Here is an 18,881-nt window from a genome sequence, read left to right as displayed (position 1 = left end):
GGGGGCTGCATATAATGTATTGGGGGTCAGGATGGGGCTGGGCTGTATATAATGAATCCATGCCGTTATGCGAGTTGACTGCAAAGGGGCCCACTGAGGCTCTGTCGCCAAAGGGCCCACTGAAACCTGGAGCCGGCCCTGATCGCCAGCCTGGATGCAGAGGGCAGGCTGGGAGGTAGCTGTGTCCTGGAAGGATGCTTCAGCTTGTCCTGAGTTGCTTCAGGTATCACTCTTAAAGGTAGGATGATACCCCTTTCCTCACTATACTGGCTATTAGTTCCACTCTTCAGGCAGGGGCTAGGCTCTTCCTGCTCTGGTCTGGTATGCTAGCTGTACAGACTCCGCAGAGTCTGTACTGGAGTAACTCCAGTCTGCTTCTGCAGACTCCTGGGTCTGACTGCTCTGTACAAGTGTCCTCTAGAACATTCCTGTCCAGGGGTTTTGTTACTCCCACTGGTCAGGTGGTGGCTACTCCTCCAATTACATCCCAGCTTACAATACCTTAGGATAATACATGTGATTGGATGACACATTTTACATCACATAAAGCAGTTAACTCCTGCCTTACCAGGCAGGTTCTACTACTGCAGTGTTCCCCTGTGTCCTATAAGGACTATGTAGTGTGATGTAGTGACATGCTGTGGGGCTGACTAGACCCTACACAGGCTGCAAGCTACATGGTATTCGCAACCACTCCTCTGCCTTGCATCGGCGAGGGTGTTGCACTATATTCTGTGAAAAATTCACTAAAGCAGAAAGAAAAATATCTTCATCTTTGTGTGTGCCATGTCTACTAACTGATGTAACTGGAGCGAGAATCCTACATTGAACACCACTTACTGTGGAGTGTATGGTTTCTATTGCTTGAAATTCTAGAACTACTTGTGGTCATAAATTTGTGACAGATTGATTCTGTGTAACTTAATTATCAATGCGTTATCGGTGTTCTCTGCAGCTTAGCTAACTAAACACTAGTTATGGTATCATAACATGTTACTTGAGGATCTGCATAAAATCACTGCAAGCATCATTCGTTTGCTTGGTTGTATTGTTATGTGAAGGTCACAGCAGCTTCATTTATAGAAATACACTTCCATTGTGACACAAACACACTTGTGATGTCACATCTGCTTTACAGAGACAAACTCAATTGTGATGTCACATCCATATTACAGACACATACTCAATTGTGATGTCACATCTGCTTAACAGGACATATACACAAGTATTTAGTAAATATTTGTAGAGTATAATTGTATATGTTCACAAATGTAGTAAATTTGCTATTCATTTTTGTTGAGGATTTATGTCCGCTCATGAATGTTTTGTGTGTTTGTAGTATATGTATATGTACCTACAAAATAGATTTATGGTCCAGTGTCCGTCAGTGAATCTTGGCTATTTTGAGTATGTCCTTATGCCAAGTCTTTCCCAACCCAAATCTTCTGCATTACTGACATAGAATATATATACAGGCAGTCCCCGGGTTACATACAAGATAGGGTCTGTAGGTTTGTTCTTAAGTTGAGTTTGTATGTAAGAACTGTATAATTTATTATTGTAACCGCGGTCAAAATTTTTTGGATCTCTGTGACAATTGGATTATAAAAATGTTGGATTGTCATAAGAACCAGGATTATCAATAAATCTTATTTACAGACACCATTGATAACTGTTATAGCTGTTTATTGTAGCCTAGGACTAAAGTACAGTAAATTACCAAAATCCAGAGGTCCGTTTGTAACTAGGGGTCGTATGTAAGTCAGGTGTTCTTAAGTAGGGGACCGCCTGTACTGTATATACATATATTGTTGCCATCATACAAGGTCTTGTAAGTAGTAATGAAAACTGGGTGATTGCATGGTCAATGCCAAGCAGCTGCTTCTGATTGTTCCCTTACAGATTCTCTGTAATTTGTACTCGCTATGATCAACTAATATAGAAAAAAATTTATGTCAATGGAATACCAAGGGGAAACACACCCAGACTGTAATAAAACATGAACAGTCAGAAAGGAAGAAAACCCTCTCATCTGACTCCTTATGTGTTTGGGTGGAGCACACACTGTATACATATTTATCTATCACACCTCTCATTGGTTTTTCTCATTCATCACAATGTTTTACATTTTAGGAGGGAAATTAAAGGGGCAAGTTACAAATTACAGCAAAACTATGTACTTTGCTTCAGTTTTGTGTAAATTGTGTTTTTTTTAATTTCCTCTGAGAAGTATGAAGAATAAAGCTTATTAAAATTAGTTTCTAATTTAGACGTATCGCTATTATTAGGTTACATTCTGTATGTAGCCGCTATATGCTGGTACTTTTTGAGTACTATATTGTGGCATTACACTGTGAAGCCCTGTTACTTAGCCTCTCTAAAATATATAATTTTTTTTACAGATCCCAACATCCCATATTATAAGAACAGGGTTATTGTGCACTATTTGTGTCTCAGGAAATGTGCAACTATGGGCTTCAAAAATGTGCCAGGGGTAAATGTAAGGTTGTTTGCAAATTATGAGAAATGCAGTAAATTCGGGTTTTAATTCTGAAATAAAATTGCATGTATAATCCAATTAAAATCCTTTTGGAGACCTTTTAGTCTTGCCTTACAAGGGGTGTAGTTTATAATTATAATCTTTATTTGTATAGTGCCATCATATTCCGCATCACTTTACAAATCATAGGGGACATATACAAATATAATATTATATTACAGAGTACAAACATTCATAAGGAACAATAGGAGTGAAGGGCCTGCTCACAAGAGCTTACAGTCTATGATGAAGAAGGGGGTGACAGAAGAGCTTACAGTCTATGAGGGGTGACACAACAGGTATAAGATTGTATAATGGTCCAGCCGTTCTTTATAAGGAAACAGTATAAAATAATTAAAAAAATAAAAATACTGCTGCTTGAACCAGCCATCAGCCGCCATCTTATATACAAGGTCCAAGGTGAAAGTGACTGCAGAGATTCTGGAGCTTGGTATATATTTGAACCAAAAAAGCAAAAATTCCACCTCGTTTTAGTCGTATCAAGGTTAAAAATCAACCTTGATATGACTAAAACGAGGTGGAATTTTTGCTTTTTTGGTTCAATTGTTATTTACACATTCCACATTTGTGATATATTTTTCGGACTTCAAGCAGTTTTGGCAAAGGATTTATTTGTTTGGTGTTGAGCTTGGTATATATGTGGTGTTTGCCAGATAACCAACAGGGGGAGGACACAGGATGGGTAAGTAAAGTTCATGCAATTAGCAAGTGTGATAGGCTGCCTAAAGAGGTTGGGTTTTAAGAGCACATTTGAAACTTTGGAGGTTTAGTATCAGTCTTATAATCTGGGGAAGGTCATTCCAGAGAATTTGTGCAGCTCGGAGAAGTCCTGGATACGTGCATGAAAGGTTCAAAATAAGGTAGACATAAGTCCAATATTACTGGCAGATCGAATATCCTGGGTAGGTCAATAGACTGAGATGAGAGAAGAGAGGTAGCGAGGTGCAGCATTATGTAGAGCTTTGAGGATGAGGGTTATCATTTTAAGCTGTTATCGGAAGGAGACGGGCAGCCAATGCAGTGACTGGCACAGACTGGAGGCAACCCTGTAGCGTTTGGTATGAAAGACAAGTCTGGCTTCTGCATTAAGAATACATTGTAGAGGAGAGAGTTTAGTGAGTGAAAGGCCGATTAGTAGGGAGTTACAGTAGTCTAGTCCAGAGTGTTTCAGAGCAACAATTAGCATCATAGAGGTTTCAATTGTCAGAAATGGTCGGATTCTAGAGATGTTTCGGAGGTGTATGCGGCAAGAGATTGAAAAGGTTTACAATGCAACATTGTGACCTGCAGTCAGCTTGTGACTCTGAGCTCTAGAGTTGGAGCAAGGTGAAGTGGCGCTCGGCACGAAATCAGCTCCACGATACAGTATTTAGAATTCAATACCGGTTTATTGCTACGCGTTTCGGTCCGGTACCCGGACCTTCGTCAACATTGTGGGGCAGAATTGCATCATCTAAGGCAGTGATGGCAAACCTTTTAGAGACCGAGTGCCCAAACTACAACAAAGACCTGCTTATTTATCGCAAAGTGCCAACACAGAAATGTAATTTGTGATTTATACTCCCTTCTCTGTCACAGCTTTCATTGATACCAGCACCTGAGGACACCAATAAAGCAGAAAATAGTCCCAGGTAGAGCTGTCACTTTAAAATAGCTCTGTGCACAGCAAGTCCTGGGCTGTCTGGACTGCAGGAAGATACCTGGAGTCATCTCTGGTTATGGCCTGGGTGCCCACAGAAAGGGCTCTGAGTGCCACCTCTGGCACCAGTGCCATAGGTTAGCCATCACTGATCTAAGGGGTCATTTAAAGGGATTTTCCAGGAAGTGATTGTCCATTAAAATTTGTTTGGGTCTGGTGGTGCTGCTTGCTTTCTGTACCAGATAACTATAGCCGCACCTCCTATTCACTACTATGGGTGACCATTTCCCTTCTATTTAATGTATTGCTACAGAAATTTCTCTCCAGTAAAGATTATCTTCACAAGCAAATGACTTGGCAGCAAAGCTCACTGTTTTCTTCCACAAGGCACCAAACTTCAACTTTATCCACACATGAGAATTGAAGAGAACAGTTGAACTCAGGTGACAATAAGGCCTTAGCTGTAAAGAGACCATTTTAGAATACAAGTATTTACACTAACATTCATATTAGGGGAGGTGACAGCTAGTACATAAACCTGTGACTCACAGCTGATATCTTTTCTGAATAGACTCGTTCTAATTGCTTATGTTTATCAACTACCCTGAACCACCATGACAACTATTCTTGTTGAGTTGTCTGTGACCATTTTCTCAGCTTCTTCAGTTGATCCAATAAACTCAGATTGCAGACATAGTTCATTTTTTTTCTCCAATCCATCCAAGAGTTAATATTAGAGATTTATATGTTTCATAATGGGGCCATTGGAAAACAATTAATTCCTTCCAAAACAAACCATAAAGAAGACCATTCACTACCTCACTTATATGGAGATCAGCATAACATTCTGTAAGGGCGGCTACACAGATTTTACGGGCACTTACGGTTGCTGAGATATCAGTCCCAGTATCTAACAATTGTAATCTGTGTTTGGTTAGAGGGAAGGCGTGTGTTATGCTAATCTTCTCTCATATTGACCAATCAGCAGCAGGCAATATCAGAGAAGCTACTATTAACAGTAGTGAGCTGTGATGTCTCTATGTGCATCTAGAGGCTGTGCTCACACACATTCTACTAATATTCCGCAAACGTGATATAAATGACAATATATGGTAAACGTTATGTGAATGCAGACGCAACATTCAATGCTAATGCAAAAGCAATGTAAACATAAATGTGATGTAAAGGTGATGGTAATGTAAAGGTATATACATTGCATTTGCACAATCATGCCGTTTACATTTGCGCTTACATTGTTTTTGAGCTTACATCACAATTGCATTTACATTGCGTTTGTGTTAACATGTCGTTTGTAGTTGCGTTATGTTTACATCCTGTTTACTTTGCATTTGTGTTTATGTGACGCTTGCATTGCATTTGCTTTTACATGTAGATTGGGTGGAGTTTGTGTTATACTTACGTTGCATTTGCATTTACATTGCGTTTGCATTGCATTTGTGTTGCGTTTACATTTCATTTGTGTTTAAATTGGCATTTGTATTGTATTTGAATTCACGTCAGTTTGGTGTTTGCGTTTACCAGGTGATTGTGTTGCGTTTATATGGTGTTTGCATTTACATTCCTTGTGTCTTTGCATGGCATTTGTGTTTCCATTGCTTTTGCATCCTGTTTGCATCACATTTTGTAACACTGCCTTTTTGTAAACATGGTGTTAACACAATGTTAAAGGAATATTAACAGAATGTTACAACATCACACAACATCTAGATCACACACTTTCTGCCATTGATTTGACAGTATGAGAGATGATTAGCATAACACACGCCTTCAGCTCCAGCCCCTCCTATCTGTTAGAACACAGATTACAGTGGTCACATACTGGGACTGATATGTCCCACTGTGTTGACTATAAAGAAAAATGCCCAATAATCTGTATAGTAGCCCCTACAGAATAGTGAGCTAATCTTCACAAGTGTGCAGTGGTGAAAGGTCCTCTTTAAAATCATTCTCTAGTTTCAACAATTAAATTATACTGTTTGTATACTTTTGTAATACTGAGGAATATATTTTCTGAATACATTTCTCATGGATTTCTACATCTCTACGTGCTGTCTATCAATAGGAAGCTGCATGGCTAGTTCATACTTGATAAGAATATCTCCATGGCCAAATAAATAAATAAAAATCATTAAAATGTCCCAAAAGCCCCTAACACATATAAAACAATTAATAATAAAAAAACACAACATATTAAGCATCACCACATCCCAATCTTCCCAATCTTTAAAAATGTAGAAACTGTTATTCCCGGCAGTGAACCCAGTAACAGAAAAATTAACTCCAATGTCCGAATCGCCACTTTTTTTCCCTTTCAAAACTGATACAAAAAACTGATACAAAGGTCACACAGTCCTGAAATGTCAGCTCGCCCCGGAACAAATGACACCTTAGCCAACTCCATACTCCTCAATGGCTTTTTCCCTTCCACGCTGCTATGTGCCCTGACATTGGGTTAAAACTACATGTGGGGTGTTCTCTTACATGGAAAAAACTGCCCAATATATTCCTAGATTTATTTTCTACTTTTATTCATTTAATGTGGGTAAATTTTGCAGCTAAATGAATGTATTCATGATAAATATTAGTGAATTCCAAATTGAACCTTCATTTTGTTTGAATTTCTGTAAAATACATAAAGGGTTAAGAAGCTCCCTACATGCTGTTTTGAATAGTTTGAGGGGTGAAGTTAATAAAACAGGGTGATATGTGGGGGTTTCTATTAACAGAACTTCCAAAACCCCTATAAAAATGAAATGGTTCTTAAAATAATTGATTCTAAAATTGTCTTAAACATTTGAGAGAATGCTGTTGTTTTGTGATCTTTCTAGAGTCGTAATAAAACAAAAGGGCACTTCTAAAATGACGCCAGCACAAAGCTGAGACGTAAATGCAAATTAGCTGCTATCAGTTTGAAAAACAGACCATTTTGAAGTTTGAAAATAGCAAAATATTTCAAAATGTTTAGCAAATTCTTGAAGTACAAAATGTCATGGATAAACAAACTCAAAAACAAAGTTAAAGCCTTCTAAAGTTATAACCAGATACAGTGACACATGCTGGTTTTTAAAAATAGGCCTTGGTCAAATGAGCTTGGTCACTAAGGAGTTAAGGAATCAGATTCAAATTCATTTAGGGTGCCATTCAAAGATACTTACAACCTGATTATTATCTGCCATTGTCACAAAGTTTCTTCTATTTTGTTTGTACATTAAATCTTTGTGGTTAAACACAAATTTTGGAGTGTACTAATGTTATTATGTAGCCATTGTGACTTACAGCCTCTATTCAATACTGCATATCTTAGAAGCGTTGTCTGGTATAAGAAAAGTCTTTTTACAAGTACTCTAGAAATGTACTCAGCCCATCTTGTTTACCTACTGTACGCACTGTTCCCACTGCAGTCGAGATCAAGTGTGACCTGTCACAGCCCAAGTACCAGCGGAGACAGGTCACTGCCATATGGCAACTTCCCCATTCACAATGAAGCAATTAAGAACCATAAAAAAGTATTTGAATCATCATACTCTGTGCGAGTGACTGTTTATCTTTAATCTATTAAGTTATGTTAATAATCTATTTGTACGGGGCAAGTAGAAGTTTTTATTGATAATGGCAATAAAATGACTTCATTACAATACTAAAGCATTGAAGTCTATGGTAAAATTTCTTTGTAACTATTAGGCGCATAGATAGAATTTAAAGGGGTTGACCACTAATAAGAAAGGGTAAGTACAGAACCCTAATAGGGTCACACTTATTGTATTTACTAGAGATGCACAAATTGATTCTAACGAAGTGGAGTTCGTTTAGAATTTCAGGAAAACTTTGGTTCTGCATGAATCCGAAGTTTATGGTGATTCGTGGGAACAATTTTTTTCCCCTTTATTGGCAAAATGGCTGCGATTACAATGTGTTACATGGGGCGGAGAACTCTGGGAAGAAGACAGGAACACCCTTGATCACATATGCAGACATGAAAGCCAATAAGCGACCGGCGCGCTTATGTGATGTCACAGCCCTATAAAAACAGAAAGCCGTTTGCAATCCCGTCATTTCACACTGCATGTGCTGTCTGTAGCATTTAGCTGCTTGTACTCAGCAGCTGATGGAGGGATTTTTGCTGAAAGTCCAGGGTCTCCATTTTGGGGGATCGCTCATGTACTACTGCCACGGCTGCTGTGGGTAGATAGGGGGGTAGGAGCAGTGGCACCTCCATCAGCAGCAGCAGCTTAAAGGGGTATTCTCCTTTCTGCAAATTAAAGTTAGTGCTTCTATTATAAAAAGTTATACAATTTTCCAATATATTTTCTGTATCAATTCCTCATGGTTTTGTAGATCTCTGTATGCTGTCCTTCTATGTTTACTTTGAGTGGACAGAAATTTGACCATGGTCACACAGGTGCACGGCTCATTATATCACACAGCTCTGCTTACCTTCTGATACTAATGAGCCACACACCTGTGTGACCATGGACAGATCCATTGTTACCCCAAGGAGAACCCGCTTGTCTACCCGTAATGTGAAGAGACTGACCTTTGTCAAGATGAATCAGGCGTGTATCGTCCAGGATTTCAACAAACCAATGCCTTATGCATCAGATTAGATCAGCCATGACGCCTCCCCCAAACGTTGAGAAATGCCTGGATTCTAACTACCTACCTAAACCACTATTCTGATGCTGCCACCCACCTGATGCCACACATCAGTTGCTCCATCTGCCTCCCACCATCTTTACCATGGACTGCAATTATCACCCACCTCCATACTCTGTGATTGTGCCACTTTCTGACCTCTTGCTGCTGCTACCGGCACCTCCTACTCATGCTGCTGCCAACTGACTGCTGTCTCCCGGGAACACCCAGTGATTTCCATATTGCTCTTTCCACCCTCCACCACTCTATGACGTTGCCACTATGTTTAGTTTTCCCCTTGATTTCATCTATCAGAAGGAAAGAAAAACTTCAGGATTGATAGCCAAAAGCGGGAGTTGATACAGAACACAGAGGACATGCAAATATCCCATTTACTGGTCATCTCTGTTTTGGATCAACTCCTGTTTGTTTTTTGCTTTAGCAATAGTGATGAATTATTGGCTGATTGAAAGCGGACATTGACGGATGAAATGAAGGGCAAAATGATCAGTGACGTCAATGCAAAATTACTGCCAACACGTGTTCTGTCGTATTCTATGGAATCATCTGATGTCAGTGTAAAAAGAGTGCACTCTTTGATGTTATAGTGGGATCTTGGCCCTCAGCTCGGTCCTTTCGAGCTGGCACAGACGTTACCTTGTCAGGCTGCATTCCCGCTTCACTTATTTGGTCAAGTTGGCCCCTGTAAGTCCCCATAGAATTGAAGAGTGAATCTATTCTAAGAGCGGCGGCTGTCATGTGCGTGTCATACTAAAACACAGCATTGTTTGAAGACCAAACCACACTCCCTATGCATATCTGAACATGGCACAACGTTCTTCAACACCCTAGAGCAGTGGTGGCGAACCTATGGCACGGGTGCCAGAGGTGGCACTCAGAGCCATTTTTGTGGGCACTCAGACCACCCCTTCAGGACAGAGTTCACCATACAGGACCAAATCCTGCAGTCCCAGACATTTCATTGGCTGTTTGTAACTGTGGGAAAGTGAGAGGCTGTTGACAGAACTGCAATGTTTTTTGAGGTCCTCCTGCTGGACCCACCATTCTCATTCTACAGAGATACCCCAGAGAGAAGCTACAATGAGAGTCTGCATTTGCCCTTCTTTCAACTGTATTTGTGGCCTCAAGGGGTTGATACGATTCAAAATTGAGGAAGAACAGGTAGCAATAAGTTACTTCTTAAAATGCCATGTTGGCACTTCACGGTAAATAAGTGGATTTTAGTTGTAGCTTGGACACTCGGTCTGTAAAAGGTTCGCCATCACTGCCCTAGAGGCTCTCTGCAGCCAGGAAATGCCTGTTTTTTAACATGATTCGACACAATTCAATTCAGGTCAAATCAAATTTTGCAGGAAAATTCGGCAAACTCAGCATATCCAATTTTTGAAAAATTTGTTCTTTAGTATTTACCCCAGCAGCAGGTCTCGGGATCAAGGAAGCTGTGCAATTGTAAGCACGCCACCTCCACAATAACCACTCGTACATCAGTGGTTCATACATCAGTGGACATACTGTTATGAGTGCAAGGCCCCTTTACCTGCCAGAAATATACAGGACCAGGGACATACAGTAAGTATGTCCCTTAATTTATAGAGGAGACATATAAATTAATATATGACAGGTTTTACTGTATTTTTTTTCACTTTTGTCAGACTGTGCACCTTTTTCAGGGATTACACAGCATGCACAGGTATTTACGAAGTGTCTGTGCTGGGATTTTGGCACACAAGATCCTTTTTTGGTGCAGCTGTGGTGGCTTCCGTGCGAGACAATGTAGGGGGATACGACTGATTCGGACTGACCGTGGGATTTAACTTTCAAATTGTGCCTCATGCCCAAGCACTTAGATGCACCACTAAAAAGATGGTGAACTCTGTCGGACCTGAGTGGAGAAGCGACACATGCAGGATATCAGGCATTATCGTCGGACAATGCACTTTGGGTGAACTCCAACTGCCGGGTCTGTAGATATGCCCCTATATGTTTACTTTAGGGACATGATAGGTGTGTCTATATTACATGAACACTTTTCTATCTGGTATTATCTTTCCAAAATGTTTTAGTAGAATGAGAACAGAACTACAATAGATATTGTAATTTCAGCCCTGGATACTCTAAACACTGACACACCCAATAATCCATTTATTCACTTTTGTTTGTTTAGTTTTATTGCTTCTTCTGTCAAAGATCCTCTATCTCCAGACGTGAGATAACGTTATGTGGAAACAGAAAGGGGAACATTTTAGAATCTGGATGAAAAAGTAATGCCATATAACATAATACAAAAATCATACCAAGAAGCAAACAAGGTGGTTACATTATTGTTGGGAGTTGGCAGTTTAAAATCCTTCTTTCTGTGTTTGTACATTTCTTTGAGAGTTACATCCCAAAACATAAAACATTTTAATTGCCTCACATCCTGATGACTAAAACACCTAATGTGTACATGAGAAATAACCATACATATCTTGCTAATATATAACTTGTAGACAAGAAGTGAAGGTTCTAGAAGGGGATGACAACTGCATGGATTATATTACCATATTTAAACATTTAAAGGGGTTGTCCGTAGCTTTATAGGGGTTGTCCAGAAATAAATGGAGCTTTGTTGCAATACCATGGAGGAGCTGTTTTTAGAAAAAGAAGACATGTTTTTCAACCTATGGAAAACAACTCTAAACTCATCTTTGGTGAATCTTTACAACTCTTTCAGTAATCTGGTGGTAGATGTCCTTTAAAAGGGGGAATTGGGTACTAATCATTGTAACATCATAGCATTCATTTATATTATGAGATTTTGGAAAAAAAGATCTCATTAAAAGATCTCTTTCCCTCATGAATACGCCGGACCACTGAAAGATAAATAATCTAATCTAATCTAATAAAGCTAGGATATTTACAGGGATATAACTGTTAGAAGGCTAGGGAGATTCTTTCATTAGTATTCAGCTAGTTAGTTTTATTGAGCTGACAGCTGTCCTTTAACTATAAAGAGAGATTGCCCAAATCTTTGTAGTACCTGTTCTAAGTATCCAACATCTGCCAAGAGTTTGTATGTTCTCTCCGTGTTTGTGTGGGTTTCCTTCGGGTCCTCTGGTATCCTCCCACATTCTGGTAGGTTGATTAGAATGTGAGCCCCATGTAGACAGGGACTTATTTGGCAAGCTTTGTGTAGCGCTGCGGAATATGTTGGCGCTATACAAATAAAGGAAATATTATATCCCCAGTGTACTGTATGAAATGCTATTTTAGCATCCAATGACAGGTGCACACTGGGGACACCTGCCTGGGCTATCACAAGAGCTCAGTAACTTCTAGGTTATGTTTTGTTGAATAGAATACATACTTTTCGATACTTTCAGCATTCATTGGACAGTACTATCCTATGTAGATTCACTTGTCATTAACATATGGAATTGTTATGACCTGAACTGAACACAGCTACAGTTAAAAGGGCAATTAATGAGAAAAAGAGGGCATTTAAAAAATATAAATCTGACGGGTCATCTGAGGCTTTCAATACTTACAAAAAACTTACCAAAATCTGTAAAAAAGTAATCAAATCAGCCAAAATACAAAATGAAAGACAGGTGGCTAAAGATAGCAAAACAAATCCCAAGAAATTTTTTAGGTATATCAATGCAAAAAAAAATGGGTCACAACAGGTTGGACCCCTTTATTCTGAAAATGGGGCATCGGTGACTGGAGACCAGGAGAAGGCGGAGATACTTAATAGGTTTTTTAGCTCCGTTTATACAATAGAAGAGAGAACTTCTGACTTGGGTGGTGCAAGTGCGGGTCATGGATCCTGTGATATACTAGGCTGGCTAAATGTAGACATTATCCAATCTAAGCTCAATAAAATCAATGTGTACAAAGCTCCTGGACCAGATGGGTTACACCCCAGAGTTCTTAAAGAACTCAGTTCTGTTATTGCTGTACCGCTGGCTAAAATCTTCAGGGATTCTGTAATGTCTGGTGTGGTGCCAAGTGACTGGCGCAAGGCAAATGTGGTGCCAATATATAAAAAGGGCTCTAGAACTTCGCCTGGCAATTACAGGCCTGTAAGCTTAACTTCCATTGTGGGGAAAGTATTGGAAGGGTTGGTAAAAGACTACATACTGGAGTATGTGACATCAAATAGTATAATAAGTGACAGCCAGCATGGGTTTACTAAGAATAGAAGTTGTCAAACTAACCTTATCTGCTTTTATGAAGAGGTGAGCAGATGCCTGGATGGAGGAGCAGCTGTGGATATTGTGTTCTTGGACTTTGCAAAGGCATTTGACACTGTCCCTCATAGACGCCTGATGGGTAAAATTAGGGCCATTGGTTTGGCAGAAATCATTTGCAATTGGATTGAAAACTGGCTGAAGGATCGTATCCAGAGAGTTGTGGTCAATGATTCCTACTCGGAATGGTCACCAGTTATGAGTGGTGTACCCCAGGGTTCTGTGCTTGGTCCACTACTATTTAATATATTTATTAATGATATAGAGGTAGGAATTAATAGCACTGTGTCTATTTTTGCAGATGACACCAAACTGTGTAGTGTAATACAGTCTATGGAGGATGTTCATAGGCTGCAGGGTGACTTGGACAAACTGAATGTTTGGTCATCCACTTGGCAAATGAGGTTTAATGTGGATAAATGTAAGGTTATGCACCTGGGGGCCAATAATCCAAAGGCAAAATATGTCCTTGGGGGAGTAAATCTGGGAGAGTCCCTTGTTGAGAAGGACCTGGGGGTACTAGTAGATCATAAATTGCATAACAGCATGCAATGTCAATCAGCTGCCTCTAAAGCCAGTAGGATCTTGTCATGTATCAAAAGTGGTATGGACTCTCGTGATAGGGATGTAATATTACCACTATACAAGGCACTGGTTCGGCCACACCTGGAATATGCTGTCCAGTTCTGGGCACCGGTCCATAAAAAGGATGCCCTGGAGCTGGAGAGGGTTCAACGTAGAGCCACAAAAATGATAAGGGGTATGGAGGGTCTCAGTTATGAGGAAAGGTTAAAACAACTACATTTATTTAGTCTGGAAAAGAGACGACTACGAGGGGACATGATTAATTTATTTAAATATATGAATGGTCCATACAAAAAATATGGTGGTAAGTTGTTTCAGATTAGATCAAATCAAAAGACGAGGGGGCACTGTCTCCGTTTGGAGAAACCAAGGTTTAATCACCGGAGGCGACAGGGCTTCTTTACTATGAGAACTGTCAATCTATGGAATAGCCTGCCTCAGGCGCTGGTCACAGCAGGGACAGCAGAGAGCTTCAAGAAGGGTCTAGATGCCTTTTTACACCTAAATAACATTGATGGTTATGTTATATAGAATTGTTTCCCCTAAATCCCTTCCTCATCCAATCCCTTCCCTTCCTTGGTTGAACTTGATGGACAAGTGTCTTTTTTCAACCGTAGAAACTATGAAACTATGAAACACACAAGACAGGAATGCTGCCAGGTCCTTCTTCATGTCTACCCAGCTTCACCTCACTACAATGATTGAACCGATACTACTATAATATGAGTTCATGTTGCACAACCTGGAAATAAAGAACACCATTCTTCAATTTTTTAAAGAATATTGTTGTGCAGGAAACATTCTCACATGAAATGCCCTTGAGGTAAATTTATTTAAAAAGAATCTTTGTGTTCTACATTGCTGTAGTGTTAGGTTTAAGTATATGCTTCACACCTCACGACATCAGGCACAACAAAGGGAGGACTCCAATGACATTTTAACACTTTTTAGGACAGAATTCTGACCATACATAGATTGTGGCCGGTCATCTAGTATCATTCATACAACTGTGTGCAGTGGCCATTCGCAGACCCCATAGAGGTAAATTACACCCAGTGACAGTGCAGTGAGCACACCTTGTCTCCCAGCCCAGTGACCGGTGGAGAGGGAAGGGGTGACCAGTTCTTCCCGGCCGTAAGCTTCACCCAGGTACGAGCACAAGTGAAGCACACACCGGTCTTCATGAGACCTAAGCTTTCTCTCCAGCTGTATAGCAGGAAACCTGGTCTAAATGTGAGAAAAAAGTGGGATCAAACACAAAGATTCCACAAAAGGATTAATGATGGCTGATATTTTCTAATCACTTGGCTCACTTGTATCTCCTATCCATGGATGACTGTCATGTCACACAGTGAACAGAAGATTTGGGGACTGGAAGTCACCTCAGTGCCTCTTACAAAATGGAGAAAAAAAGCACATAATGGTTGAATGAAATGGAAAAATTGTGCATTTCACTTGACTTTTATCTTGAGTGTATGGGCAGCTTTACAGTAAACTGTTGTGTTCTTGACATACGCAGAATCATAAATCTGGAGAATTTGTTAAGAAAATGTATGCTATATAGAGTGTTTGCACCGTACAGAGCTGCAAACACGGTTAGGGAGCTATCCTGGAGATCTCTGTTACAATAAATTTCTGTGTGTTATTAGTAGTTTCACTACTGTAAGAAATGCATTTACATTCCTGAATTGTAGCTGGTGCATTGGTCGGGGATAGGGGTCAGGGGCTATGTTGTGTTCAGTGAAGAGATCTCACACATCAGTGTACCAGAGTGCTCCAACTACAATCCTGGATTGTAAAGTATTTTAAACAGCCCTGTGCTACTATCAACATACGCACAGGTATGATAATACAGATCTCTAAAGGCAATACCCAACAATGGCCAACATTTATCAAAAACAGTGCAGACAGTTTGCCTGTGGAGTGTGCAAGATGTACAAGATTCATGAAATGTGGTGCACGTTCTTCATGAATCTGGTGCCCCCTGTACTCCTCTGGCACAGTTCACCAACTTTTTTTGGTGCACCTTTAACGTAGTGCATGTGACACAATTCTGTCGAGTAACGGTAATAAATGTGGCGCATGGGCTGACTGTGTATCGAAATGCCCCTTTATGTGCAGACATTTGGTCAGGCATAGTCCAAGCAGTAAATAAATACATGAGCAAGCAGTTTGCACGTTCTTTCTAGCTCAAAGTCAGAAAACTGGCGCAAACACTTTAAAGGGAACCTGTCACCCGGAGACCCTTTTTTAGCACTCCCCCAGTCCCCACAGAGCATAGTACATACACTGCCATTTTTATTTTTTTGTATAAAAAATAGGCTTTACAGAAAAAAAGATATGTTATATAGTACCTTTCAATAGCATGTGCTCTGTGACTAGACACTAGGCACCTGGGAGTGGCTATAGAGGAGCAGCCCCCCCACCCTTTGAAAACCGCTCCTCCATGTGTCCTTTTCAAATATATGAATAACACCAATCACTCGGGAGTGGCTATAGAGGAGCAGGGGGCATCGCTAATCTAAGTGGGGGTTTTCATATATTTGAAAAGGACACATGGAGGAGCGGTTTCCCAAGGGTTTTGGGGAAACTGCTCCTTTACAGCCACTCAAGGTGCCTAGTGTCGAGTCACACTGCACATGGTATTGAAAGGTACTATATAACATTTTTCCTGTAAAACCTATTATTTATACAGAAACTCTTTGCCAGTGTATGTACTATGCTAAAAGGGGACTAGGGGAGTGATTGGCCCTTTAATAAATGTGGGCCAATGTCTGCAGTTTAATATAGTTAAACATGATGATGGCTTCTCTTTTAATACCATTGGTAGAAACTTTTCTACTAAATTACTAAAAAAAATGTTGGAAATGCACATAAACACTTCATAGTTTAATGAGAAACTGACTGAACTGGAAAGTCTTCTAGGCTGCTTTACAGAAGGGAGGGGGTGATGTAGTTCTCAATTTAGCCTGCGGTTAACCATTGAGTCATGTGTAAGGTTTAAGTATTTATAAGTTCCTGTATCCTTACTCCCAACATTAGTTGTTGGGTTACATAGAACGGCCTAAGGTTCATTAATGATCGTATGGAACATATAAATAAGTATGATTATTGATTTATACGTGTCAGGAAATTTGGTTCCAATACCTCAAAAGGAAATGTTTAAATAGAAAAAAAATATTTTAATGATTTTTTATTAATTTTTATTAATTATCATTAATTATAATTTCAAAACATATTTGATTTTGGTAGTTTTTCTTCACAATTACTCACACAATAAATATTGAAATATACTAGATTTCACCACTGTCACAGGAACAGTTGTGTAAACTGACCAAAATATAATTACTGTTTCTGTCCAGGTAATGGATGACCAAAAGCGGAGGACTCTGGTGCTGCAGGGGGATAAGAGCACATGGATCACACCGTCATGTCTAAATGAACTCCTCCAGCTGAAATCCCGCTACCCACTGGCTCCTCTGGTAGTGGGGAACACATTCATTGGTAAGCAAAATTAATAAATATTTTGTGTTGATTTAAAATGCAAAAAAAAATTCAGAGCAGGAGTGACCAATGCAAAACGTAAAGTATACAGCCTCTGTGTAAAAGCAAGGACTTCATCAAAACTGGAACCAACAGGAACCTCATCCCAATTAAACTGAAAACAATAACTGGATGGTATGAGCACTAGTTTTCATATGTTATAATAGTATTCGATTTGTCTTTGATACATATATTGAGCATAAATCCTGAGTTAAAAGTGAACAAAAAAGTAAAAACTGTTGACAAAAATGTAACATGCTCAATACCTAGGCAGTACATTCCCTACATAGGACATGTGTGACATATAACCTTCAGCCTGAGCTTTAGGCAGCATGTTATAGATAGTTTTGTAGGGAAAGAGTTGAAGGTATTGATTGAAATTCCTGCTCTTTTTATGCTTTTATGCTTTTTTTTATCCAATGGGTGGTTCTATTCAGTTGCTGGCAGACACTTCTACTTGCCTGCTCATACAGTTATAAAATGGGGGAGTGTCTGAGGTAAAACTGTTCGAGTTGCCCATGGAAACCAATCAGAGCTCAGTTTAAATTTTATAAACAGCTGTGGGAAAATGAAGGCTGCACTTTGACTAGTTGCCATGAGCAACTACAGCAGTTCTGTTCTTATACACTAACTAGAGTTCATTAACTATATATCTATTTACTGTTCCTCCTGCTCTGCATGTAGTTTATAATTGCATCAAAACTGTATAGTGATAACTAGGGTTAAATCATAAATCCTATGTCTTTTCTTTCTTAAACATGCTTGAATCTTCTTATAGGTCCTCCAGTCAATCTCACTGGATCATATTACCCAGTTATCATTTCCCCAGCGAGGGTGCCAGAGCTAAGCATTGTAAATTTTGCAGAGAAAGGTAAGATAATTGTTTTGATATCATAAGAACAAAATTGTCTTTTTGCTGTTAAATTTTTCCATTGCCAGTATCGCTCCATGAGAGATCAGATCTACTACTAAGGGACGCGGAACACACTTTTGTCTTTTTTGGGTTTTGCACGGCTTTGCCAAGTATTAAACAGGTGTCTGCGCTGGGATTGTGTTGCACACAATCGGTTTCTGTCGCAACTTTCATGCAGCACAAATTGGGGGGCGTATCGTCGGAACGATCTGACAGATTTGAACCGAGCGTGGTATTTAACTTTCAAATTGTGTCGCAAGACAATGCACTTACATGCAGCAGAAAGAAGAAGGTGAACTCCTTCGGACCTGAGCGGGGGAAGTGACACATGCAGAATATCGGGCGCACGATCTTAGTGAATCGCGGCACAGTGCATTATCGTCGGATAATGCACTTTCGGTGAACTCCAAGGAACTGGTAACTAAATGTGCCCCAAAAAGTTGTTAATCAGAAGAGCGTCCACACAAGATGCAACTCGCCACAATTTAGAGCTATTTATGTTGGGCTTTACCTATACTTCGTACGTGGAACCTGTATTTTCTGTTGTAAACCGCAGAGCTATATGTATAGAGGTCACCACTGAGGACAGTGATGGGCTGTGGTGGTCACATCAGATGACAGCTGTCAGGACCTAGAGAATGTCATCTTAGTGGTGCCATAAATTCATGAAGTTTGACAGTTTTAATTCTTCAAATGTTTCTTCATGGAACAATCACCCCCTGCAGTTGGGCCTCA

General features: G+C 39.9%; 1 protein-coding gene across 1 annotated transcript in view; it reads left to right on the top strand.

The window, feature by feature from the left end:
• Positions 1-18,881, top strand: part of LOC140075373 (aldehyde oxidase 2-like) — an 86,238-nt gene that overhangs the window by 8,381 nt on the left and 58,976 nt on the right. Inside the window, exons 2-3 of the mRNA XM_072121175.1 lie at positions 17,053-17,194; positions 18,012-18,104. Of these exons, the coding sequence (XP_071977276.1) occupies positions 17,056-17,194; positions 18,012-18,104 (232 nt within the window). The 5' untranslated portion in view covers positions 17,053-17,055. The remainder of the gene's footprint in view (positions 1-17,052; positions 17,195-18,011; positions 18,105-18,881) is intronic.

Source organism: Engystomops pustulosus, chromosome 8, assembly GCF_040894005.1.
Source record: "Engystomops pustulosus chromosome 8, aEngPut4.maternal, whole genome shotgun sequence".
Taxonomy (NCBI): Eukaryota; Metazoa; Chordata; class Amphibia; order Anura; family Leptodactylidae; genus Engystomops; species Engystomops pustulosus.
This window is presented reverse-complemented; position numbering and strand designations above follow the sequence as displayed.